The 26,231-nt window shown below is 38.2% G+C and overlaps 1 protein-coding gene across 2 annotated transcripts in view; it reads left to right on the top strand.

Annotated features, from left to right (window-relative positions):
- Positions 1 to 26,231, top strand: part of LOC127647257 (syntaxin-binding protein 4-like) — a 68,443-nt gene that overhangs the window by 18,555 nt on the left and 23,657 nt on the right. The window contains exons 1-10 of one of the 2 annotated variants that reach the window (XM_052131401.1): positions 1,113 to 1,229; positions 2,635 to 2,708; positions 5,731 to 5,826; positions 9,836 to 9,905; positions 10,895 to 10,969; positions 20,492 to 20,571; positions 21,564 to 21,684; positions 21,973 to 22,114; positions 24,753 to 24,859; positions 25,683 to 25,824. In XM_052131401.1, coding sequence (XP_051987361.1) covers positions 1,183 to 1,229; positions 2,635 to 2,708; positions 5,731 to 5,826; positions 9,836 to 9,905; positions 10,895 to 10,969; positions 20,492 to 20,571; positions 21,564 to 21,684; positions 21,973 to 22,114; positions 24,753 to 24,859; positions 25,683 to 25,824 — 954 coding nt within the window. In that variant the 5' untranslated portion in view covers positions 1,113 to 1,182. Of the gene's footprint in view, positions 1 to 1,112; positions 1,230 to 2,634; positions 2,709 to 5,730; positions 5,827 to 9,835; positions 9,906 to 10,894; positions 10,970 to 20,491; positions 20,572 to 21,563; positions 21,685 to 21,972; positions 22,115 to 24,752; positions 24,860 to 25,682; positions 25,825 to 26,231 lie in introns of those variants that run through there. The other variant, XM_052131400.1, reaches the window with a different exon arrangement.

Here is a 26,231-nt window from a genome sequence, read left to right as displayed (position 1 = left end):
GTGCTTTAAGTCAGTGTTGTTTTGTGTGGTAAATTTAAAAATAATGCTTTTTGCTGTTGTTCCGTGTTAAAGCTAATCCTCAAATTACATAATTTCAGTCTGTAATAGATTATGAAATGTGAAAATATGCAGGAGATATACCTTTAGGAGCTTTTTTCTGGCTTTTGGAAATTACTTAAGTTTTTGTAACCATGTAATCAGGTTCAGTAATCATAAAAAATACTTTTATTGTATTGTATATGGTGTCTAGTATATGCTTTGCTATTTCAGTGATACTTGGATCTTTATGGTTAAAAGATTAAGCTTGTCAGAGTTATATGTATAATTCTCATATGCACTTTGATCTCAAAAGACGATAATGGATGTGTGCATCCTTTTGTCCCTAAAAGAACCCATATGTTACTTAATCAGTGACACTTTGTATATCAGATAATGTTTGGGTGAATCTCACAAAACCTAGATATTTTCTTGTAAAATCAAAACAAAGAAAAAATGAATTGTATATTGCATCAAGTAAATTTTAAGGACCATCAAGATTTGTTGTGAAAGGTTTTTCATAACAAGGACATTAAGGACATTTACCCACAAAATTATCATTACAGTAAGATAAAAAATATGAAAAGACAAGGTAGCATATTATTGATATAATTTTAAGTTTATACACACTCACTCACGCACGTACGCACGCACACACACAAAATAGTAGTAGCCTATTTTATACAGGATTCGTTAATGTTTTAAGCCTATTCGAAAAATACTATAGACTATAAAAATAATGAAAATTCAATTAAAATAACATTTATATTTTCCTTTTCAATACGATTCACCCATATAATCCTTAATAAAACATTAATATTCATTTAAACGTATACCTCAATTTGTTTTAATGTTTTAATTATTTAATTATTAGTATTATTATTATTATTATTTTATGAAACATCGGCATAAAAATGTTATCTTTATAAAACACTGTCCCCCATTTATCTAGCCTCATTGCATAAGATTTAATCTGTGGGCAAAATTGGTGATGTTTAGCATGATCTGTTAACTGCGCGTGGTGGTATTAGAGGGCTGTAGCAGTTGATCATGTGGCTCGCGCTGTGCCGGACCTCCGCAAGTCGCTGATCACGAGAGGAATGGGCATACAGTGCACGTCGCCGGATGCGCTGAAATCTCTTCAAAATGCCAACATTCTCGGTCATGTACAAGGGAGCTGTCATGATTAGCAGGTAAATATATTTATTTAGCTGGTCCATGGTTATTGCGCTCCAAAATTTTAAGTACATAACGTGCGAGTTTTTTGTTGCTCATTAGTGATAGAATGAGCGATTAAGCGGCTCGAGCTGACTCGAGAGAAGAACTGAAATGAGCGCGAGGTCTCACTTTCTCCTATACTGACTGTTTAGGTGACTTTTGGTTACAGGTGTTGGTTACCTGTGTTGCGCCCATGGGTGTAACTTGGTCACAAGAGACAGAAAATGAAACGCGGTTGAATGTATTACTGGACGGAACCATTCTTTCATTTATGCAAACATACAATGCATTTTAGATACAGCAGTGTGACAAGGACATTTTTGCATCCATGAACTCTTATGTGTTCCAAAAACAAAACAAAACAAAAATACATGTTAAGATTCCACAACACTTTAAGGATGAACAATTTAATGTGTTCTAATCACCTAGAGATTATAATGTGTTTGTGCGTGCTAAACAAATCCTTTCAGACTACAGGTGACCTCATGTAATTCATGAAACTTTGTTTGATTATGCCTTTTTTGAAGACATTGTGATGTTGGTTGGGGGTAGCATGCACTGCTCTGAGTTCTCAGATTATATTACAAAACACTGTTAACATGAATTTTACCCTCAGAAAAAGTGAGATTTAAGTAATAAAGTACACATTTTAATTAATGGAAAGAAAGAGGAACCTGAGAGAAAAAGATGCATTTTTGACATAATCAAAATTTGACACTTCTCTGGTGAATGATGCTACAAGATTTTCCGTCAACAAACAAAATATTGCCAGTGGTTTGATGTATTGTCTAAAAGAAACTTTAAGTAATATTAAGTTGTATGTGAAGTGTGTCCTCTGCCAAGAGTGTAGAGTTTCTTTAATTAAGTAATTGATGTTAATTATTTGCTTAAGTAAATTAGTAAACCTTAATTACTGCTATGTGACTGAGTTCTCAAAAATCTGAATCACACATGCAGTTTTCGCTGTGTGCATCCATTTTAAGAGCCTGCCCAAAGCAGGACATTCATTCTAAATAATTAATACTGACTGCCAAATGGAAATAACAGGGCTGTGTAACAGTTCTCAGGCACAATGCATCCCATAGATTCTGTCTTTCTTTACCTGTAGTTTATGTAAAACATAATGATATACACTGAGTTACCAGCTTGTACATTTTCAAGGGTATTTGTATGACATTGCCCATTTTGACCAAGGGGTTCAAACCACCTTTCACAAAAAGTTCAGGACCTTGTTTTTGCATGTTTCTTTGTATCTAACCAGAATCACCATGATACTCAGTTTAAATTGTGAATGTGAAGTGATTTTTATCAAATATTTATCAAAGTTTGACATGGTAAATAAAGCATCTTCCCTATTGCTCTTGTTTCTGTTCTGCATAGGACACTGATGGGTCCGTATGGAGTAGATCGAGCAGTGCATTCTATAGATTTTACAGATTGTGAAAATGGATTAGGTAAGTGACTCACTAGATATTTGTATCAATGTGAATGTGTGTATTGGCCAAATTTCCCTTAATATCTTAAAAATTAAGTGTGTATTTTTTTCAATGCTAAAATACATTCTCCTTCTCAGCTTAATATGAATAGACAACTATAGCAGCAGTTCATAGTTTGATTCCCCAAAACACTGTGGCGGTACCAAATAATTTCTCATCCCGACCAGCCCGACATAGAAACACTAATGGTGTGAGTTTGGTGGTGGTCTATCTGTTTTCCAATCAAAGGTAGATGAGGTGCAGTATTGGGGAAATCTGTTTGAAAACAGTATTTTTACAATTCCGTTTGCTGATGCTAGTGCCGCAGATTTAAAAGAATTCGAAATCTGTTGTACATGCTGCGTATAATTTTGGCAAATAAGCAACTTTTAAAAATGTCTAGTCTCTTCTTATGTGTTCACAAAGGCCAATGCATTTTTTGTCTCTGAACAGCATGTGAGAAGCACCTTAGCAATAGCACTATGAAAGCACTGAAAGAAATTAATAATATACAGTTATACAAAACATAAGAAATACAGCATGTTTTCTTGTCAACTTTAATGAGGGCCATTGTACAGTACAGAATGCATGTCTGATCTCTAATGGTCAAGGGCTAGTGAAATGGTGCATTTGACATAGTGTCATAATGAAACAATGGCATAGGTTCAGGATACGGTTATTTTCCAATCTGCACACGCACACAAGTATATGCTTGGGCTCTCTTTGCTGTGTTTATTCCGCAGCCTGCTCTTCCTCTTCACAATAGATCACATTTTTTTTTTGAAGGGAGCACTAAGCTCCTTAAACCTGTCCTTCTTACATCTCAACTTGCCCCGTCAACAATCTATTGTGTTTAAAGAGGATTCTGTTTTGGGAGACATTTTCATGAAAACAGATTCTGGAAGTGGCGCTCAGAATCAAAACAGCACTGCTAAATAAAATTATTTACAACACGTTTTTGCAATGCTATCATGTAGAGAGTTAAAAGTGTGAAACTGATGTACTCTCATACAGGGGCGTAGATTCCAGTGGGATGGAAAATACCCCCCCTCATTATTTACACCATGATCAATGGAAACATGTAAATGCTTCATGCTGCAACCCCCCAAATGTTCAAGCCAAACCTACACTCTTGCTCTTATAATCATTCAAGCATTTTTCCAGTCCTTGCATTGCATTAAATTCATAAATGTTTTGAGGATTACCAGGGTCACAGTTCTTGACTGTGTTTATTAAAGTGTCTTCAACTACAAGTTTAATCTTGGAGTGAATCTGTGAATATGCAATCCCAGATAAAAAAAAAACTACATTAATTTAGTCCATAAATAAAGGGTAGTTATTGAAATTAAGCCATAAGTATTCGGCTGGTCATGTGATCCTAACATGGCTGCCCCCATGAGTGGACCCTCTCCATGTAGAATTAAACAGCTTTTATAAGTTTACTCTGTAACAGTTTGAGCAGAGAATCAGAACCCAAAACTCAGAGTGAGAGAAAAAATAAATAAGATCAATAACAGAGTGAACATGGTGCATGAGTGTCTGGATCCCGACACAGACCGAAGCCGAACCAGACAGGGAATTCAGAATCCAGACACCATGCACTGGACATGAAACACAAGTCAGTCCAAAGAGCACACAGCAGGGAAATAAAAACCGAAGTTGTGCGCTCACACAAAGACAAACATTGAAACACAAGACATAGGACAATGATGTCATGGTCCTGTCACACAAAAACCCAGACTGATAAAGTAACAGGACCATGACATACTCTTCATCTTCATCTTCATCTCATGTGAGTGCTCGTGATTTTATACATGTTTCAAAAATAAATAACATTTATTATACATATTTCAAACATAAATAACATTAACATTTACTTTTTTTTTTAATGAAGAACAATTAGTGAGTGCACCTTTAATGTGACAAGTTGCTTTGTTGCTTGAAAACAGCAAACAGTTAGGCTAATGAACTATGTACTTGGTCGAATTTTTTCAATTTCTGATTATTATTAATAATTAATTTAACTGTTAATTGAACATTTCTGTCTATTATAATTTTGTCATTGCTGCCATTTTATAAAAGCAATAAACCACTCGAGTCCATGTGTTACAGAGCCAAAAAGCACCCCTTTACCCATAGTAAAAACACTGTAACGCAGTCTCTTTTGGCTCATTCCTTTATTCTGTTTGCATCCTGCCTGCAAATAAATATTCCACAGGTTGTGGTGTGAAGATGCTCATCTCATTAAGGGCTTTGGTGTTTTGTTGGTGTTAGAGCTTGTTTCTGTCTCAACAATTAAGGGCTTGGCAACATTAATTTGTAGTTGCCCTCTCAAATAAAACACCAACCATTTATCTTTATAAAAGTACATTTTACTAGATTTTCTCTGCAGTAAAAATATCTAATTGGTTAGATATTGCACGGTTCATAAATTGGTCTGAATGATTCATTAGCCAATTGGTCTGAATCAAAATTATTAAAAAAAAATACTTATCCAGTAATCACAAGTGGCTGGAAAGGCCATTGAAAAATCATGGAATTTCTTTGTTCAAAAAAGTGGGAACCATGATTATTGTTTTTAGATTAACCCTGTGTTTATTTAACCTACAACGTAAAACAGGATTTCTACATGTTTAACACACTTGGTAATGGATTCAATGTGGCAGAGAATCATCTACATCACAGGAAGAGGATCATTCTGTCACCAGGGAGATTTGAAGCTGTAAGAACTTCAGAGTTGCTGTTGCCCACTGAAATCCAATAAACTCATTTTAGTCTACTGAGAGATTTACTACTCGAGAGGCATTTAGTGACCTCAGGAAGATGCATACGTCACAGAATACTGTATACCTGATGCTCTAAAAGTTACGGCTCCGACATGTAATTCTTAGAAGTAAATTCTGACCTAAATCGTTACTTTATGGGGACAACATAAGGTGTTTATGGACTTAGTAAAACATGTAGTTTTGTTTAAGTGACACGTATGTTGTCTCTTCTTAAGGAATCAAAGTGATTGGTGGTGTTAAAGAACAAACTGGAGAGGAATATGGAGTTTATGTGAAGAGGATCTTACCTGGTGGCCTTGCTTCCAGTGATGGTAAGTTCTCACCGAAGATTAATGATAGAATATTTTGTCATAGTTTCAGTTTGAAACATTAATCCAGACACTCTCCTAAAACGTTTTCTCAACCTTTTTGACTTCAAGACTCCTGCATACTTCTACTACTACGAAATCAAAGAAAGAACTGGTGTAAAGTCATTTAGAACTAAATCTGTCCAAAACGAAGTATTTTTTAGTTCGTTTTAGTGCTTCGTAACAGCTTCGTAACAGCTTGAACTTGAAGGAAAACTTCTTACCGACCACTAAACAGCTTCTTACTGTATCTCTGTTGAGCTCTTCAAACGGGTTTGTCACCCGACACCCATTGACTCTGTGACACTGTGGCAGTAACAAGTGGCCGTGGAAGATATGTACGGTTCAGCAACCTATCGATACTGAGTATTACCATAGAAATTTTCCAGAAAATTGACACCTAAAAATTCATGCACATTAATATTTGTATGTGAGGAAAATATCACACGGGCTAAACAAATAGTACCACAGCTCTATTATCATCATTCTTTTGCCTGTATTCTACATATTAACATTCTTGTATACACCCATCTTTGCAGAAGTATTAGTGTTATCATAAGTTACATTAATATGTTTATATTTTGGCCTTTTATAATGTGTTAGTGCATTAGCTTTATGAATGCAAAAGGTAAACATTACAAATTACACATTATCTACTGTGTATCTATTTCTTTAAATCATTATTTAGTGGTTAAAACAGCTTTTTTTTACTGATCTCTTGTGAATTCTACTCATAGAATTATGCAATAAGTCATTGATAACACATTTTAATGTTATATTAGTTGATCTTTTACATGTAGTCTTGAGCATCCTCATATTTATATGATCCTCTAAATGCCTCCCACAGCTGCTGTATGTGGCCCTACAACCCATACACCAAACCATAAATGTGTTCCTTTAAACTCATACTTGATGTAATTTAGCGTTATCATTAATAACATTAAAGTGTTTATTTGAACAGTAATGTGTTAAAAAACAATCAACACTGTGTGTGAAAAACTTAGACTCACCAAGTAGCAGCATGTTTGTCTAATCAGGTTTTGACAGTCCAGGGGCAATAATAGAAAACTTTCTCTGTGAAATACCTAACGGCGAAAATTTTGTCATTCGAGTTTAAAACATTATGGTGGAAATTAATTTATCATTGAAGCTCAACAAGTCATATCACCCACAAGACATACATGTCTCATTCACACAAATTGAGAACCTGCACATAATTTTGTTGTCACACAGACACTTCAAACATCCCATTGGAGGGACTGCTGTATTTGCAGCCAGTGAATTCAAATCTGTTCTGACCTGCAACTGCTTAATTAAATTGCTTTGTTCCACATTACTTTGGACAGCTTTTGCTAATGAACAAAGGGAATCAATCTTGTTATTATGAATCAAAGCATCTCCTTTCATCAAGCAATCAAAATTAGAGATTAGATTTCATTCAAATTCATAATTTTTATTTTATTTTAATGTGAATTACAGTATAAGTGCCGCATGAACAGAAATTATAATGCTTAGAAACAAATCTAAAAAGAAAACTGTGTCATTGAAGTTGTTTACATTTCTGGGAAACAGATTGTCTATCTCACTGCGTATACCTCTGCTTAAGGCTCTCACATGTGAAGGAGAGTTTAGCGTCATCCCTCTGCTTAGAGTTAATGCCCCTGACGGACTGGAATTAGAGTCTGTCTCCCATTCTGCTGCTGCCATGCACGGGATATACGGGAGCTTATATGGGCGCCTGCGCACTGCAGTGACTTTATTTGTTTTGAGCCTGCTCACACAATTGTAGTCAGCTCACCATTTAGAGCTTCCTGATGACACTCTTTGGTTTGGAGGAAAAACATATCAAGCTTGTTAAACTCAGACTAGCTTTTACATGGGAGAAATATTCAGAAGTAATCTTGTCAGCTTTTCAAAGTTCATTCAGGGTAATTTTAAAACAATTATCTGAGACATAGAAGAACATATAGTGGCGCCAAAAGTATTTGGACACTTTTGAACACTTAAGTCACACTTAAAAATGTCTGAATGTCATTGCATTAGACATGCCAAGTAGCATATGCATACAAATGATGCTAACGTTAACTGATGTTAAGGTGATTTTAAGTGATTTTAAGTTCACACAGGTGTCCTAGCAGTGTAACCACAGGCGTAGTTCATTATATTTAAATATGGACATGTTCCACAAAGTTTGACTCCAAGGAGTTTTAATCAATTAGGTCTTAATCTGTTGTATAACTTACTTTTTGTAAAATGGTTCACCTGAAAAGAGAGTTAGTGCTAAAGTTCTTTAAAAATAAATGTCACTTGGGTTGATATTTTATCATTTAATGTAAAGACATTCATAAATTTTTTAAGTGTGGCTTAAGTATACAAATACATTTTGGGGCCAATGTATGTGATCTCTTTGGGACTTTGCAAATTGGTTCCTTTTTGGATTTGATTGGATCTGACAAGATATCACTTTGCGCATAGACAGAAGGGGTTGAGTAGAGGTAACCTTGACCTACATCTTAAGAGAGATGTTTTCAATATGTCAAGGAAATGAAAAGGATTAAGGGCTTTAGTATTTCTCTTCTCAGTAAACTAACAGCACAATTTGCTAAAACGTATGAGAAATCATGTGCTTCACTGTTTGTATCACTTGGCTTGTCTGTTTTTGCAGTGCTTTTCCAACAAGCTGTAGTCTGTGTGCTGCTTGTCAATATGCAACTTTGACAGCATCTCTAGACTATAAAACTATACAAAATAACTGCCTATAAAGTGTCTAAAATGAAAGTTCCTAAAGACCTATTTATACAACTGTTGTATGAAAGCAATTTCACACTCGCAATAGTGTTGTTTTACTGAATATCAGCAATCTGCTTATGTTCGTATCATGATGTAACAGATAAAGGATGGGCAAGGAAGAGGTGAGAACTGGCTGAACATTAAACATACATTTTTATAAAAACTCAACATAAAACATAAAACAAATATGAACAAACATGCTGCATGACCGTGTGCTTCTCTCTCGTGAACTGTCGCCTCCGGCTAGTCTTTATCACACTGCTGGCTGATTAGCTCCATTCAAGCCTGTGTCCTCATGGGCCAGGCCCGCCTGCCTTCTCGTCACACTCCTCCATCGCTCGTCTCAGGCTGGGGAAACCCCTGGTATGACGCAGTCCCCACCTCTCCCTTCCTGGAGGGGGGGTGTTGCCCTTCCAGGTGTGCCTGCCAGCAGGTCCTCCCCATATTTTGGAGCCCTGGGAGAGATGAGGGGAGGGAAGGGGGAGAGGGAAAGATTGAGGAGGAATGACAGAGAGAGGAGAGAGAGAGAAAAACTTGCTCGCCGGCTCCTGGACGCACTGTCGCCTGGTCCTCAACCGCTCCTCCACCCTCTGGTGGACACCAGCTCGCTCCTCCCCTGGCAGACGGCAGCAAGTCCTCTGTCCCCTGGTGGATGGAACTGCTTCTCCCCTTCTTTGGCGGACGGCAGCGGTTCCTCCGGCTCTCGGCGGCGACACCTCCGTCACCAGGCAGTTGGCCGTGGCTGCTTCTCTGGCAGATGGCAGTGGCGAGGACTCTGCGACAGTACATCCCTCCTCCCTCTTGCGTTTCGGCACCTATGTAACAGCTAAAGGATGAGTAAGGAGGAAGCGGGAACCGGCTGAACAGTAAACATAATTTTGACTAAAAACTCAACATAAAAACATAAAACAAACACGAACACACATGCACCACGACAGTGTGCATCTCTCTCTCTCGAACTGGCGCCTCCGGCTAGTCTTTATCAGCCTCCCTGCTGATTAGCCCGATTCAGGGACAGCCATGTGTCCTCACTGGCCGGCGCCAACCTCCTCCTCATCACACATGACTGCTCTTAAATGCCCTGCACACTAAACTCATGGTTAATGTGCTTGATGACATAGCCTTCCTGTTTCTCTCCATGTGGCCATTTAAAGTTTGTTTTTGAAAATGCCTTTTTTTTTAGGAAACCTAGAGCCTGGAGACCAAATCCTGGAGGTAAATGGTGAAAGCTTAGTTGGTGTGACAAGTGAAAGGTACATACCTGACCTCTTTTTTTATCTTATGCTGGTTATTCCTCTGGTGTACTTCTGCTAAGTCAGTGTAAAGAGTGACCCGAGAATACTTGAAGACTGTAATGTGCTGAACCCTTAATCATACAGAAATCTGAAATGTACAGTACAGAGAAACAGACGGACAGATAGATAGATAGATATGTATTATGGTATAACGAACTACAAAAAATGAAATACGGAAAATGAAATACGGAATATGAACTAAGGAATATAAAATACTTGCTCAAACCACTCACAGAATGTTATCAATTTAACACACGCTTAAACACTCATAGTATTTTATGCATTTAACACATACTTAAATCATTCTAACTAGGATCCAATGATATGTATAGCAGTTTAAGCAATACAATTCTCATTACACATACTTACACATATAACGTATATTACACTTATTCACTAAACTGGAAAACACTGTGGGCTATAAATAATTAAATAAGATATGATTAATTGTAAATGTACATACCCAGTTCTCGCATGTATAAAATGTTATATTTACCTAAAGAATTCTCAACCAATGAACAAAACCGGGAGCTTTCACGCACAATATATGTTTTCATGTCTCTAACATGAGAGAGTGCCGTAAAGCAGATATAACAAAACTCAGGTGTCACAAAACTCCACTTCTTAAAGGGGCCATGTCCAATTTATGACTAGAGTTAAATTACATGAGCATTTTCCACTTGGCAGGCAGACAGGCAGGCAGGCAGGCAGGCAGGCTGATAGATAGATAGATAGATAGCTAGATAGATAGATAGATAGATAGATAGATAGATAGATAGATAGATAGATAGATAGATAGATAGATAGATAGATAGATAGATAGATAGATAGATAGATAGATAGATAGATAGATAGATAGATAGATAGATATGGTGGTAGGCAAAATTAGTGACTGGTCATACTTTTATCATGCCTTTAATCTTTCTGTTTTTGTTATTTACTTGTAGAGCGGTGGATATTCTTAGAGCAGCATCCTCAACAAATCACATGCGCCTTCTGATTGCCAGGGATGAGGAATCCAGGTAAGCCACCAATCCATCCTTGATAATATCAGCCCTCAAGATAGTAAGAGATGGATTTACCCTGCTAAATCTCACTGTTACAGTAACCCATCAGATTTCATTGAACTTTTGTTTGGAAATCAGCACATGACTGAGTTGACTTTTTCAAGTGTTTTCTCCAGCATTTATCAAGACAATAAAGGCTAAAAATCCTACTATAAAGACCAGCCTTGTTGTGTAGTGGATGCTTGTGTGCTGGTGTTCTTGACCAGCCTTTTTAACTTAACCAGCAAGACATCCTCAGTCAATCAGCTCCACTAGAAAGATCATTGCAGGTGAAAACATGGTTCCCTGTCTGTCGCTCACTTCGACATTGTGTGTGAAGAAGCAACACTAGGGGTCTCTCTTGAGAGCCCTTTGCATCTCTGATCTATGAGAAAAACAGTCACACACTGTTCCTCCTATCTCTGAGCGATTGCTGTTGGATATACGGCGCATATCAGCGGCTTTCTCCTTCTCTGCACGGCAGTGCAGCTTTGCCCCTGGGCGCTTCGACAGCGCAGTAAAAGAGTTTATTTCTCTAAAAGAGCATATACATAGCTGCCGTTGAATGTCCTTTTCAGGATGTGTCTTTATAAAGATGCCCTTCTGCCCCTGTGTAGTTCCTGGATGCGGTAGAGTGGTCTCCGCTCCTGACGGTCACAGGCGCCGTCTTGTGTGTCTCACACCGAGGCAGCGTTTGTGGATGGCTCATGTTCTCACTGCGAGAACATGACCATGGCAAGTTGCGGTTGCGGCTTTTCTTCCTCCGAAGGAATGGCACCTCAGGCACCTCAGCCGTTTAGGGCTTCAGGTCAACTGGGAAAAGAGCAAGTCTTTGGGTATGCACAACTTAATTATCAGGTTCTTAAGAGGCGCCCGGAGGTTAAATCCCTCCCGGCTGAGCCTGTTCCCCTCCTGGGATCTCTCAGTGGTCCTCTCAGGCCTTCAGAGACCCCCCTTCGAGCCGCTAGAATCAGTCTGACTCAGGGCCCTCTCCTTGAAGACGGCCCTCCTGATCGTGCTCGCCTCCATCAAAAGGGTCGGGGACCTGCAAGCTTTCTCTGTCAGCGATACCTGCCTGGAGTTCGGTCCGGCAGACACTCGCGTGATCCTAAGACCGCGACCGGGCTACGTGCCCAAGGTTCCTACCACTTCAGGTAGTGAACCTCAAGCGCTGCCCCGGGAGGAGGCAGGCCCAACCCCTACGTTGTGGTGTCCGGTACCTGCTTTGCGTATCTACTTGTACCACACGCAGCGCTGTAGACGTTCTGAGCAGCTCTTTGTCTACTTTGTTGGACAGCTGAAAGGGAACACTGTCTCCAAACAGAGGCTTTCCCACTGGGTAGTGGACGCCATTACGTTGGCCTATCGCACCCAAGCCGTGCCCCCCCTTGCGGGTCCGAGCACACTCAACAAGAAGTGTTGCTTCCTCATGGGCACTGGCCAGGGGCACCTCCCTAGCAGACATATGCAGAGCAGCGGGTTGGGCAGCACCCAATCCCTTTGCGAGGTACATGCTAACAAACTGGCCGGGTGGACCGCTTGCACATAGCGCCCTTTCCCTCCACTGAGGTAATACCGTGCGCCTTTACACCAGGAGATCCCACGAACTCAGCTCCCTGGATGACTCCTCCCTAGCCCTCTGGTCTGCGAATTCAGCGGAGGAATTCGCCGACCAAGACTAATGCGGGTACTCAATTTACCCTGTACTGGAATAGGTGCTCCACAGGACGGGTCCCACGTGGACTTTGACGATATTATGGAGCATTGGGGAAGGGTACGTGAAGCCTGGTACAGCTGGTCGCTTTGGCACGTAAAATACCTGCCCGCTCCTGTGTCAGGAGTACATGTACACGGCTCAATGCATGGCATGATTTAAATTGGACCCCTAGTGTCGCTTCTTCGACACAACGTCGAAGTGAGCGACAGATGGGGATCGTCGAGGTTACGGATGTAACCTCCATTCCCTGATGGAGGGAACAAGATGTTGTGTCCTCCCGGCCACGTCACTGAACCGAGCCACTGTTGCAACCGAACCTCATTGTCGTCTCCTCAGAAAAATCCTGAATGAAACAGACGCATTTCCCTCCCTTTATACCCGTATGTCTGGGGGCGGGACATGCAAATTCTGTCTGCCAATTTCTCATTGGCCCTTTTCTCATAGATCAGAGAAGCAAAAGGCTCTCAAGAGAGACCCTTAGTGTTGCTTCTTTGACACAACGTCTCGTTCCCTCCATCAGGGAACGGAGGTTACATCCGTAACCTAGACGTTATTGTGGTCCACCAGATAGACCAGCACCAAAAGTCATGCTGGTATAAGTTGATTTATTCAGCAGGAAAACCAGGGGCTGTTTTTGGTTTATTTTTGGACTCTTCTACAGCAGGTCCTTTTCATCCCTATTCTGCCACTTACTCACTAGCCCTTGCCATCACTTAAACACTCTCATCTTCGATTACTGTTATTGATCTATGAATGTGTGACCTGAGCATCTTTCATTCGAATGTCCACCCCTCAGAAGACATGTTAAATAATTCAATGAAAGATGAATAATTTTGTTCATAAACTAGATCTGACTGAGTGTTGGCAGTACATGTGAGTCTCTTGGTGTGCTTTTCAAAGAGGCTCCTGGCAGCATGGGTCTGGTTATAGGCAGAACGCAGGCCTCTGGCCCACAGGCCCCCTTAGTTAAACCTATCAGTTGAAAAACAGCATTCACATGGCCATGCTAGTGACCTTTTCACTCTCCAACACTTGGAGATTACATTGTTTTCTTCCTCAAAGTTTTATTAATCAAGCCAAATGTCTCCAAAAATGAAAATTCTGTCATTATTTAGTCACACTTTTGTTGTTCCAAACCCATATGACTTTCTTCTGCAGTACACAAAAAGAGATATTTTATATAATGTTGCAATTGCTGTTTTGCATACAGTAGCAGTTGATAGTTACTCAATTTATAGCTTAAAAACATTTCAAAAGTGTCATAAATGGCATACGATAACTTTGTATAATGAACAAACTAAAATGTAAGTCACTATTAACTCAGATTGAATTGTAAAATGTAAAATCTCTTGTATACAGAGCCCAAATTAAATATAAATGTAATAACACATCAATAACATCAAACCTCATTGGTTCTTGCATGTGTCATTACCATATATCATGTCATGACCTAAGAACCACACAAAAAAGCTGTGGCTCTGTGGTGCTTTCAAAACATTTGCTCTGTTTGGTGGTATAGACTGAAGTGTCAACTTCATTGCTAGGTCTTCACATTCTAAACTACTGCCTACAAAAACACCTGTTCATGCAGTGAAATCTATTTTAAATTAGGATTAAATGCTCTCCCATATTTCTGGGGAACTTTTTAGTTATGTGGTTAATAGGTATTTTTTTAGGCACACATTTAAACGTGTATAGTGCAGTATCCCAAATGTGTTTACTGTGAGAATTCATGCCCTGACCTCAATGTGCTTTAGAAACCTCTACATACAGACAGAGCAGCAAGAGACATGGCTCTGTAACAGCAGTACAGGGATTGTATGAATGAAGCAAAAAAGTCATCCTGTATTGCATGCAAGTCTGATTCTGAGAGAGAGAGACAGAGAGAGAGAGAGAGAGAGAGAGAGAGAGAGAGAGAGAGAGTGTGAGAGGGGAAATGAGAGCAGACTCACAGTTTTTAGCTGTGAGCGTGATGAGTCCTTGCATCTCCACACTTTAATCTGCGTTCTCTCTAACCAATGCGCATTGAGAGGATTATGCAGCTGCCTCCATGCAAAGACCTCCACAGCCTTCAACCGCATATTAACAACCTGCAAGTCTTCAGGGACCCAAAGACTGAACGCAGCATTTCTAGGGGCTTTGTTTGTGTATGTATGAGGAAGGCAGCTAAGAATGTGTACGTTTCCACTGTGGTTTATTCAGACAGTGCTCAAGCCTTTGAGTAAGCTCCTTACCATTATGCATCTTGACCTTGCCTGACCTCCTTCCTTTTAATCTGCACTGATAACCCATCCTGAGGACAAGGAAAAAGGAGGAAAAAGCTCTTTTTACATTACATCACATACTTCACTTTGAAAGCTGTCACCTAGAGTACACCTAGCATCTGAAAGATATATTTTTAGCTTAGGGTTGTAGGAATGTGATCTATGAGAAGTAAGGGCCAAGTTATTGAAGCTGCTTTGAACCCATGGTATCATACCATTGCATAGTGCATTTTCAGACTGATCACGCTGTAAACTTTTGACCGACACACAGTAGGTCAAAAGTTTAGCTTCTAAAATTGGCCTGTGCTTACTGAAATTCAAATAGCTGCCCCAGTGGCCAAAGGTGGAATTGTTGTTGATCGTACAGACACGTGTGAGCTTCAGTTTTATTGTGAAATGTTCACAGATTGCTGCTATAAGTGAGATTTGTTCTAAATTATGGAATGCATATTTTATTAACTCCACCCCTAACCCAAACCAAACCCTAAACTTAACTGTCACTTTATTTTAGAGTGAAAATGCAACCTTCGATTCATGCTCCTCTTTGTTAATGTGATCGCAATTATTTCCTGGTTCCTATGGGACCAGAAGCTATTTCTCGGTTTTTGCTTGAAATAGCTTTGCGACACACTTTGGGGCTGATCAGGGGCGGAATGGCCATCGGGAGAACCGAGCGGGCCGGTGGTTCGGCCGCAAAACGTGCTGAATGGGCCGTTATTAGCTGAAATGAGCCGTTGTGTTATACAATGCAGACCAAAAAAATGGCACCGCGATATGCAGAAAAGGACAGCAAACACCCAACTGAAGTATTCATGAGATGCGGCCTAACTCTAAAAGCTCTTCTGTATCATCAAAACCAACACACAGTTTTAATACATTTTGTTTTATTTACAAGAAGATAAACAAAAATAAATAACAAAACTACAAGATGGTACTAATATGCTAAAAGATAACAAATGAATAGGTAAATAAAAGTGCAAAGGATGGAAAGATGCAAGTGAACTGGATGTAGCAATGGCTACATTAAAAGTATGACTATTATTTATGGAAAGATAAATTGCCGTTTCTCTGTTAATTATAAGGTGAAAATGTTATTTCTATTTAATCGAAAAACTCAAAGATTATTTGCTAGACATTTGATATACAGGTTATGTAATCTAAAGAACTTTAGAGAATCATAAACTGATATTTACATAGCAGTGATATTTACGTTCTTCTTGATCGGTCTATGAATTCGGTGATGGAGACGTCTTCCACTGGGGTTCAGGGCCCTGTTACAATGGGGAAGGAGCTGGATTCTTTTAACAGCCTTGGACATGAAGGAGCTGAGGAATGCAGATCTCCTAGAAGCACGGAGAGGGTTCTTGCAATCTGGAACATGCAGATATACAGCCCTTATGTCTGTGCAAGATTCATCATTTGGAACATACAGATGCATGAAACTTGAAGAGAAGGTTTGCTCATCAGAGCTCTTGTAGTGAGACTTGGTACTTGGTCGATCTTCTTCTGTCTCTTGGATGGACAGTTAGAACATTGGGTGATCTGTTATTCTCTCTCTCATTGAGTGAGACTTTGGAGACACGTTGGATGGTTTGTATTCTGTTACATCTTCTCCCACTCAGGCCAGAGATTTAGATTGTTATTATGATTCTGTTATTATCTCGTAGAGTGAGACCACAACTGAGAAGTGTTTTATTCTGTTATTGCTCCCAAACTCAAGCACCTGGGAACTCAGAACAAAGGTGTGGTCATCCGAAGGATAGTTTTATACCTTCCTGTTTAGGAGGAGATTTTAGTTTGGCACTTCTTGTTCAGGGTTATGATTGGCTGCTGAGATTGGAGGGGGCCCATAGAGTCTGGCTCACCCTCCCCTCTCTGTACATAGTTAGAATTATAGAGGTGTGAATCTTCACTGGCCTCTTGATTCGATTCGATTACGATTCAAAGGGTAAGGATTTGATTATAAAATGATTCTCGATGCATCACGATGCATCTTGTCCTTCAATATCTTTCTTTTTTCAGTTGCTTCAAAATAAATGTTTTACTCTCTATTTTCCCTTTCAGCTTTTTATTAAACGGCTGTTTTAAAAATCAGAATGAGTCACATTACATAAACTGGCCTTTTACATTCAGTATGAGCTGTGAACAAAACATGGAACATCCACAAGATTAAATAAATGGTTCTATAGTTTAAAAGAGTATCTCAGTTTTTCAGTTTCTTTCATTTAACCTTATAAAAATCTCTTAAAGCACAAAAACATATTGGTTCTCCATCAAAACACACTGAATACTATGACATCAACTGATTCTATTATTATTAAAAAAAAAAATGTAAGCATTGTAAATAATTTAATTGCATTTAATTATTATTTAAAATTAATCTATGCCATGCTATTCATTTTAATTTTTAAGCACAAATGGAAATTGCTGGTCCAGGATGAGAGATATATATGCTTCTGTGATGGTGCAGCTGTTAGCTTCTCCTCTCCTCACCTGCACAGCGGTTTATATAGCGCAGTTGTTGCTTCAGAAATGTAACAAGCATATGCATCTGTTTGCTGTGCGAGTAGAAGATAAAACCTTTATCATCAGGTGTGAGCACTGGCTTGACATACGACTGACTGGCAATGACAAAAGCCATTGAAATGGAGAGCACGCAAGAGTAGAGAAAGGCATCACCAACATCTAAACCGCTGACTCGTCATTATTTTCTTTTGTGTTTCCCCCTTTGTGTGCAAATCAGTGCAATAATGTGTGCAAGCTCATCTTTCACAAATAAACTCTCCCGTTGCTATGTGCGTGGGTTTGTGAAAGAATGTCAGGATTGAAGTTTCATTCGGGCACAAATGGTCATGAGTTTGATACAACTGGTCTGCAAACAGTCGTGTTTGTGCACTTGAATTTAGTGTACGCGCTTAACTCGCGTCTTTGTTTCCACATCTGTCTTTAGCTCGCACCAGTGCCACTGCTCTGCCGTGATGTCAACTGAATTCAGAATCGATTCTGATTCTTTTGAGAATCGATTCAGAATCGTTTGAGTATGAATCGCGATGCATCGCTGACATTTTTTTTTTCAACAGCTCTATAGAATAATGTCTTTAAAGTCTCATCTATGCATTATTCCTTTTCCAAACCTCTTCAAATATACTCATGGCATTTTTCGGAAGATGTAAAGACCAAACGTGATATTGAAAGATTAAATATTTTGCATGCATTAATTTATACCACCATATTTTCATTTGTATGAACTATTGTGCTAATTGCACAACTGCAATTTGCATTAACAGTTCTGTGAACAAACATGGAGTGGATGTGTTGCAGTTGGTGTCCAGGTTTCGAATAAACTTTTGTGTGTAAAGATTTGTCTTTGTGGCTTCTTTGTTTCAGCGTTTGCAACATGGTTAGTTAATGTTGCTTGGAGAGGTCTTGAAGATATTTAAGGCCTTTCTCACCTCTTGTATTAGGTCAAACCTTATGATTGGGGTTTTAAGATGCAGCTAAGAAAACACTCATGAACCAATGAGAAGTCTTTTCCAATGTGTTGGAAGGTCTGGGGCCTTACATTCTGAAGTATGTGATAGTTGTCCAAGCAGCATATCTGATGGCTGTGCTTGACATTTGTTTGCGTTGGTCCTGCCATGATCTAACCAAAACAGAACAACTTTTCTTTGCCTTGAAATTTAGAGAGGGGCTCTGCCATAAACTGGCTCATGGAATGTCATCTGGTCTGATTGTTCACCACATATAGAACAATCACAATTGAAGTCATGTGAATCACAACTAGTCGACATTGACCCAGCACATCACCTAGTGTCAGAACTAATCAACTAGTGGCTGCAGCCCCTTGTCCATTTACATTATTTATTAATTTGTCCAAAGTGAAGAAATGTTAGGATGAATGACAGTCACCATTCACTTTTATTGTATGGACAAAAATGTAATGAAAGTGAATGGTGACCGAAGCTGACATTCTGCTTAACATCTTTTTTGGTGTTCCACAGAAGAAAAGTCATACGCATTTGCAACAACATGAGGGATATTAAATGATGACAGAATTGTCATTTTTGGGTGAACTATCATTTTAAGATATTAATTCACTGGAAAAGACAATGCTTAAGTATAAAAATAATAAAACTAGTGTAGAGGTGCAGAATGGGAGAGAAAGGAATAAGCAAAGATCTGCTTAGAGTTTCTTGTGTACATGGGGCCACTCAGGGACACCTGCATATAGGTAAAGAGGCCAGTGACTAGGGCTGCGAACCAGTGCGTAATGAACACGTCCATAACTGAAGAGGCTTTGATTCCAGTGACGGGATGTTTCTGCTGACCTACATCTGGCACTCAAGAGGTGTCTGGGGGACATGGACTGAGATGGAGAGGAATAATTAAGTAGAGTAGAGATGGTGCCCAGCCGAACTAAAAGGAGAACTTAGCATGTTTATTTTTACTTACAAGCTTGGTCTTAAATTCTAGAAAATAAATGTAATTAGTTTTATCTTCCAGTAATAGTATAAGGCAATAGTAAGAGTCATAAACTAAAAGGATATTTCCTGTGTTCATTTACTGTGAAAATGTATATGAGCCATATATCAACTATTGGCAGTTTTGGGTAAGTTTCTCAAAAATAGTAAGCCTCTACAGATTACTAATTTCTTAAAGTTACTAATTACGTTAAATTTACTAAAGTATAATCAGATTACTTAACTGATTACTTCATGGGACAGTAATCACATTACTAATTACTGTACTTTTAAGTTTAACTTTCTAAAACAATTTTCAAGTTTTTCAGCTCAAAATAATGTCTATATTTCCTCCCTAATTGTTGATGTCCCTTTAGCTATTATAGAAACGCAAACAGAAGTACATATGAACATCATTTATGTTTTAATGTATTCTAATCAAATAATATTATTTTAGAAATGTGTATGCAATGCACTTAAATGTAAGTTACTTAATTGAAAGTCAGTAACTGTTATCTGATTACAAGAATTTAAATCGTAATGTGTTATACTTTTTTACTTGAAAAGTAATTTTATTACAGTAGCGTATAAATTTAAAATCAATTTACACCCAGCACTGGCCATTGGCCACATTGCTCTCTAGATATCAGCATCAAACAACCATTATTACTTAATATTTAAAGGAGAACAAAAGCTTTAGAATATTAGTAACATTGTCTACATATGCTTTTGCCTTTTTTTTTATGATCTTGAATATTTTAATCATTGTATTCAGCCCTCTAGAGAGGACTAATATCTGCTTAGAGCATATTTGGGTTCTGTAGATAACATTCCTGAGTCCCTCACTATTGCGTCCTAAATGAATGAACTGTCATGATATTATTTTGGAACAGTAAATCTGTTCTTACATAATCTGAGGGCAGGAAGAACTGTTATTTCATTTAGGTGTCTAAAGGTATTTGGGAGAATTTTTATGATGTGATTGAAGGCTTATAATCTTTTTTCTTTTTGGGGGGTTGGTTGCATTATTGTTATTTCCTCTTTTGTCCTTATGTAGGCAGGAATTTGCAGAGCTTCTTGAAAAATATGGCTCAAACGGCAGCACGGGATCTACCAGGAATTCTCCCATTCAGCATAGTATGTTTCTCTTTCTCAGTCATTGTCAAATAAACTTAAAATACACTGAGTTCTTTACTATGTTCTTCACTAGAATGTCACTTGTCCTAACCTCACTACTTATGTGATATAATAATGGTTCGGAAATGCTTATTCATGCAATATGATACTCACAACTGGCCTTCAATCAAGAGGGTGGGGGAGACGGTCACTCCATCTCTGGCCTTTTTAACTATTATATTTATACTTGTACTGAAATATAATCGTACAACTGGTGAAATGTGAAATGTGAAATGTTTGTGTTTTTTTCCCGAAAAAAAACCAATCTGTCCTTTTTGGATTTGAACATTGGGGGAGAAATAAATCTCCATTTGAAAATGGCTTAAGACAGCGCATTTGTCCATTATGCAATTGTGAACATCTGTTTCTGCCGGGGAAAGACACACTGCTTAAGAACAGAGAGCATGCTCAGACTACACAGCCTTATCCCCGCTCCATATTCTAATGATGTAACTTGCTTAAAGCGCAGCAAAGAGTTTCATTTTAAGTCTTTAATTTAAAAGTGCAAACGAGATGACCTCGTTCAGGCATTTTATATGCTTGTCTTTGATAATAGCAAAGTCCTCCAAACTCAAGCAAGCTCATTCTACTTTTGTGAACTTCAGGGCACCTTTATATATTGCCTGTCAAGGGCAATTTTTGCATGTTTAATATTTTAGTTTGTGCTGCATTATACAAGAGCTATCACACTCTATTTTACAGAATATAAGTCTATGGAATTGGTATCAGCTACGATGATTTTCAATACAACAGCCCTCTTACTGGAGTGATATTGCTTTTACGTTGTATATTACAGACGCCACTAATGCAGATTAATTGATGATTTCTGTCACTGCCCTCTGGTGGTTCTGATAGAGTCTCACATGAATATGAACTACCTAGGATCAAGACATGTTTTTTTAGATGTGACCTCAAGCATTTGGTGATCACAATTTATTTTTCTGCTTAAGCAGGCAGATACTTGGACAGCACATCTTCAGGGTCTTCATCCAGATCACAGAGTCCACTCTTGCTTAGTCCTGCAGGCTCTCAGAGTAATTACAACAGTACAGGACCCTTGCTACGCTCCCTAAGGTACTGAAACTTAATTATATAATCTGGTAAAGTTTAGCACCTGAATTGTTTGACAAATTATTTTGACAAACACACAGTTTACTTCAGCCCCACACTGTACTTTACTCTGTAAAAAATGGTAACCTGCTACTCTAACTAACCCTTAAAAATAATTTTGTTAAAGACATGTTAAATTAAACTTTTGACATTAATCAAACATTTAATTTTGATGATTTCACTCAAAGCGCATTTTACAGGTTAAAATGTTTTCTGTGTTGTAATATTGTGTGTGTTGTTGTTTGGTTTCAGTCACCCAGGTGAAGGAGTGATTCAGCTCATATCAATTGCCCGCTCCTCCAGTCTGGGTATTGCCATCGGAGGAGGCTCCAACAGACCTGACGGCCCTGCAGTTTTCATCCAGGAAGTACTGTCTGGAGGAGATTGCCATCGGGTGAGACAGTGAGAGAGACGGAGGCTGTGTCTGAACTGAAACCAATGGCAGCTGCCTTGCTGCCCAGTCAGTCAATGACTTCACAGGCAATGTTTTGTGTATGAAGGCACCTCATACTGACAAGGCACTGTAACATCAAATCTAATGATCCTTTACAGATAACCAAGCAAAACTTTTGTGAACACAATGCTTATTTCTCTGTTGAAATGGCGTTATAAGTTGAAAAAAAATAACATTGTAATTTATATAATTTTTAATTCTTTCACCAAAAGCCAAACCGCAAGCCCAGGACTGTAATGTCATATGCAGCAAGGATACATTTATGATGCTTTCAGGAACATACCAAATGAAGGCATCTCTGTAGACAGGATGTTACACAAACTTTTTGTTTAGATGTGCCTTGTTGGATTTTTACCTCCTTATACTGCCTGTAAAGATAGCTTTTAGCTTTCGGACACAGCCAGAGAGAGTGCAAGAAGCAGACAGGAATGAGTGGGAAATGTCACACAGTTCTGGGAAGTGTTTTGACTGACCTACGGCTAAGAAACCGATTAAGTACCTCCAGGAACCTAAACCTAAGCAAGGATCGCTCAGCTTTTTACACCTTACCATTAAGCTCTGACACATTTAGCAATCTTTATAGCAAAGGGGGTAAAGATTACACAGAGGATGACATCCTAGAATGTCAGTTGCATACTAAGTGAGCCTGAGCCAATGAAAAACTCCTCTTACTGGCATCTCTCAGAACTGTCTAAGCAATTTATCCCCTGCTGTACATTGTCTCATCCCAGTGTTTGAGTAGTGCATTAGGTTCAAGTGTAGCAGTAGGTACATTAGGTTTGGGGACTCTGATTTAATTTGACCATGTCTCTTCCCCAGTCGTTTTGAGTTTCTATTTGACAGACGAGATAGGCATAGCGAAATACTCTCTTGGGCTTATGTGTGGTGCTGTTCTGGTGATGGAGAATGCTGTCACGGCAGAGCAAGACTGCAGAGGTCAGGTGTACAGATGGCTGCCTAGGACATCACCCTACCTGTGGAACATAAAACTCAGAAAGGAGAGAGTAGATGTACTCTTCACCTACAGGACAATTGTGCTGCAACTTAGATATTTGATATTGCTCAAATTGACAGTGTCAGACCACTGGCCATCTACAACATTTATAATATAAAGGCCTATAGCAGATTTGAGTCTTCTTTCCAGAATCAATGTTCAGAATTCAGAAGCCATACACTGTACCATCCTATCTAAGCAGAAAAAAAGAAACACAATAAATAAATAAAACGTTTTGTTTGTTTTGTAGTCAGTTGGAAGATTGTCTAAAGAAAATACTGTTAATCTCACAAAAAACATATCTAGTTCATAATTCACCCCAAAATCTAAAGAAAATACTGTTAATCTCACAAAAAACATATCTAGTTCATAATTCACCCCAAAATCTAAAGAAAATATTGTTAATCTCACAAAAAACATATCTAGTTCATAATTCACCCCAAAATCTAAAGAAAAAATGGTAACACATTACATTAAGGTTCCATTGGTTAACATTAGTTAAAAACATTAGTTAACATGAAATAACAATGGACAATACTTTTAAAGCATTTATTACTCTTAGTTCATGTTAATTTAACAGAGTTAAATTATAAACATAAAGTCATGTCAACAGAGTAATACATCTTTAAAATCAACAGTTGTATTAGTTAACATTAGTTGATGCACTATGAACTAACAATAAACAGTTGCATTTTTATGAACTAACATTGAAAAATATTAATAAATGCTATAAAAAATATATTATTCATTGTTTCTAATGCATAACTAATGTTAACGAATGGAACCGTATTGTTTAATGCTACCAAAAAAGTGTTTACATAATGAAAATAAAGCCTTTTTTAAAACCATGAAGATTTTTTGCATGATTGCCCCCTCCACAATTCCTATTACCATAATGTGTCTAGATGTTTTAATTCTGAGCTTTTTTTGCAATTCCATTTTTAATCCAATTCATCATTGTAATGCAGAAATATTTATTATTAGATATCTATAGTAATAATTTACCTCTGTTTAATCACTGTAATATGAAGATTGTTTATTGACTGAGCTTACATTTGAAAGGCAGTTGCTATTACATTTATTATGTTAATTAGACTTGGGGGGAGTCATAAAAAATGCAAAACATTTCCTGAAATAGGTTTCATTTTCTTTAAACAAAACAATTATGAATTTCTTTCTTTGGATTTTGGGGTGAAACATGACCTGGACATGTTCTTGACAGTTTTCATAAGACTTACCCACTAGCTTTAAAGATACTTGGGAAGTTTTCCTGACGTTTTAAATACAGCCCATTTCTGAACCTATATTACAGGGAATCCTTGGGAGCGCATTGAATTGCCTCGTATCCGAGACTTTTGGCACAGTTGTAACGTTTTTGTGACTTTGGTGTCTCTGGGGGAATGAAGTTGCTGTAGTGGTGTGAAACGAGAGATGCCTCCACCTGGTATGGTGGTTGATGTGTAGTAGAAAGGGATCATGTTCCTGCTGATGCTGTTGTTGCTGCCTTTTCAAGCTGAACGTCTGCCATGAATTATGGCTTATCAGCAACATTTAGTAAAGTTTTTTACTTCTTTGGTCTTGTAGGATGGAAGGCTCAGACCTGGAGATCAGCTTATTGCCATTAACAAGGAGTCATTGATAGGTGTCACATATGAGGATGCCAAAAGTGTGCTCAACAAAGTCAAATTCAGGTATTCCTTCTGTTCTGTACGTCTTTTGATCAATCCAGATCTTATTCATGCTAGCGCCATCTTTGATTTTTAACAGGAATTAAAACAAGGCTGTGATGAGTAGGATTATAGTTTTTTTCAATGGCATGAACAGTATAAAGTTGTATAAATCTCCTAGATCCCATTTAATTTTCCACAACTCATGTTGTCTGGAGTTTTTGTCTACTGAATGTTCTTGGAAAGATATTTTGTTAAATTTTTTTCAGAGGAACAATCCAAAAACACTTTAAACTGAAGCACAGCCCATTGAAGAGACTTTATGTCTGTCGCTCAGAGCCTTGTTGCCATTCCCATTAAAAAGATTCACTGCTGTGAATAAGCACTGCTAGGGGAGGGGAGCATGTCAATGGACCTTTTTTTTAATTAACATCAAGTCTTTATATTAAAATGTGTATGAGGGAAAGTGTATATCTTTGGTCACAATTACTTTTAAGCTTTTCACAATTTTTAATCACATTTATGCCCTCACTAATTCATTTGAAATGGTCCTGTGGTGTGTCAATTACATTTTCTTAAAGCACAGAAAATCCATGTTGTCTCTCAATTAATATGGGGGCATAAAAGCTGGATGCATAATACATTTAACAGAATTGCCAACATTTCTCTTTAAAATAATTTAGATGCAGTATAAACATGGTACACCGCAGGACATGCCAACTTTCCAAAAATATTTCCTGTCAACCACCCATTTGTCTTTTCATTAATGGTTTATATGATGCTGCCTTTACACAATATACCAAAAATCATTCATATTTCCCTTTGTCTCTGGTTTTAACTCTTGAAGTCAGGAGCCAGTGGTGGATATTGCCTTCATCCCAGGGAAAGGCCCTTTCTCCAACAGCATGTCATTACATAATGGGGTTCAGAGGGCGGTTGGGAATGGATGCAACACCAGCCGGTTAAAAGTTCATGTCCGATCTCCTGAGGTGAGCTTTTACTAGAGTGATCCCAACAACATAAATTAGTTAGACACCATCAGGTTTGAAATGGTAGTGTTAGCTCCTTAAAAAAGTATTTGAACACATAAGACACCCTTAACATTTCCCTAAAATAAATATAACATATCCTACCTCTTGTAACATTCCACTCTCTTGCAAAAACTGTATATCTGTAGAGACAGCATATTTGTACATAAGTTATTTTTCTTCCCTTATTGTGTATTTCTACAGTGTGTGTGTGTGTGTATATATATATATATATTATTCATTTTAATTTTTATTATCTTGTTGTTTTTTTTCTCTGTGCACTGGAAGCTCCTGTTGAAAAGACAAATTCTTCTTATAAGCGTACTCGCCAATAAAGCTCATTCTGATTCTGATTCTAAAAATGCCCA

This window comes from Xyrauchen texanus, chromosome 8 (assembly GCF_025860055.1).
Source record: "Xyrauchen texanus isolate HMW12.3.18 chromosome 8, RBS_HiC_50CHRs, whole genome shotgun sequence".
Lineage (NCBI taxonomy): Eukaryota > Metazoa > Chordata > Actinopteri > Cypriniformes > Catostomidae > Xyrauchen > Xyrauchen texanus.
The sequence above is the reverse complement of the archived record's forward strand: the minus strand, read 5'-3'. Positions and strand labels throughout refer to the sequence as shown.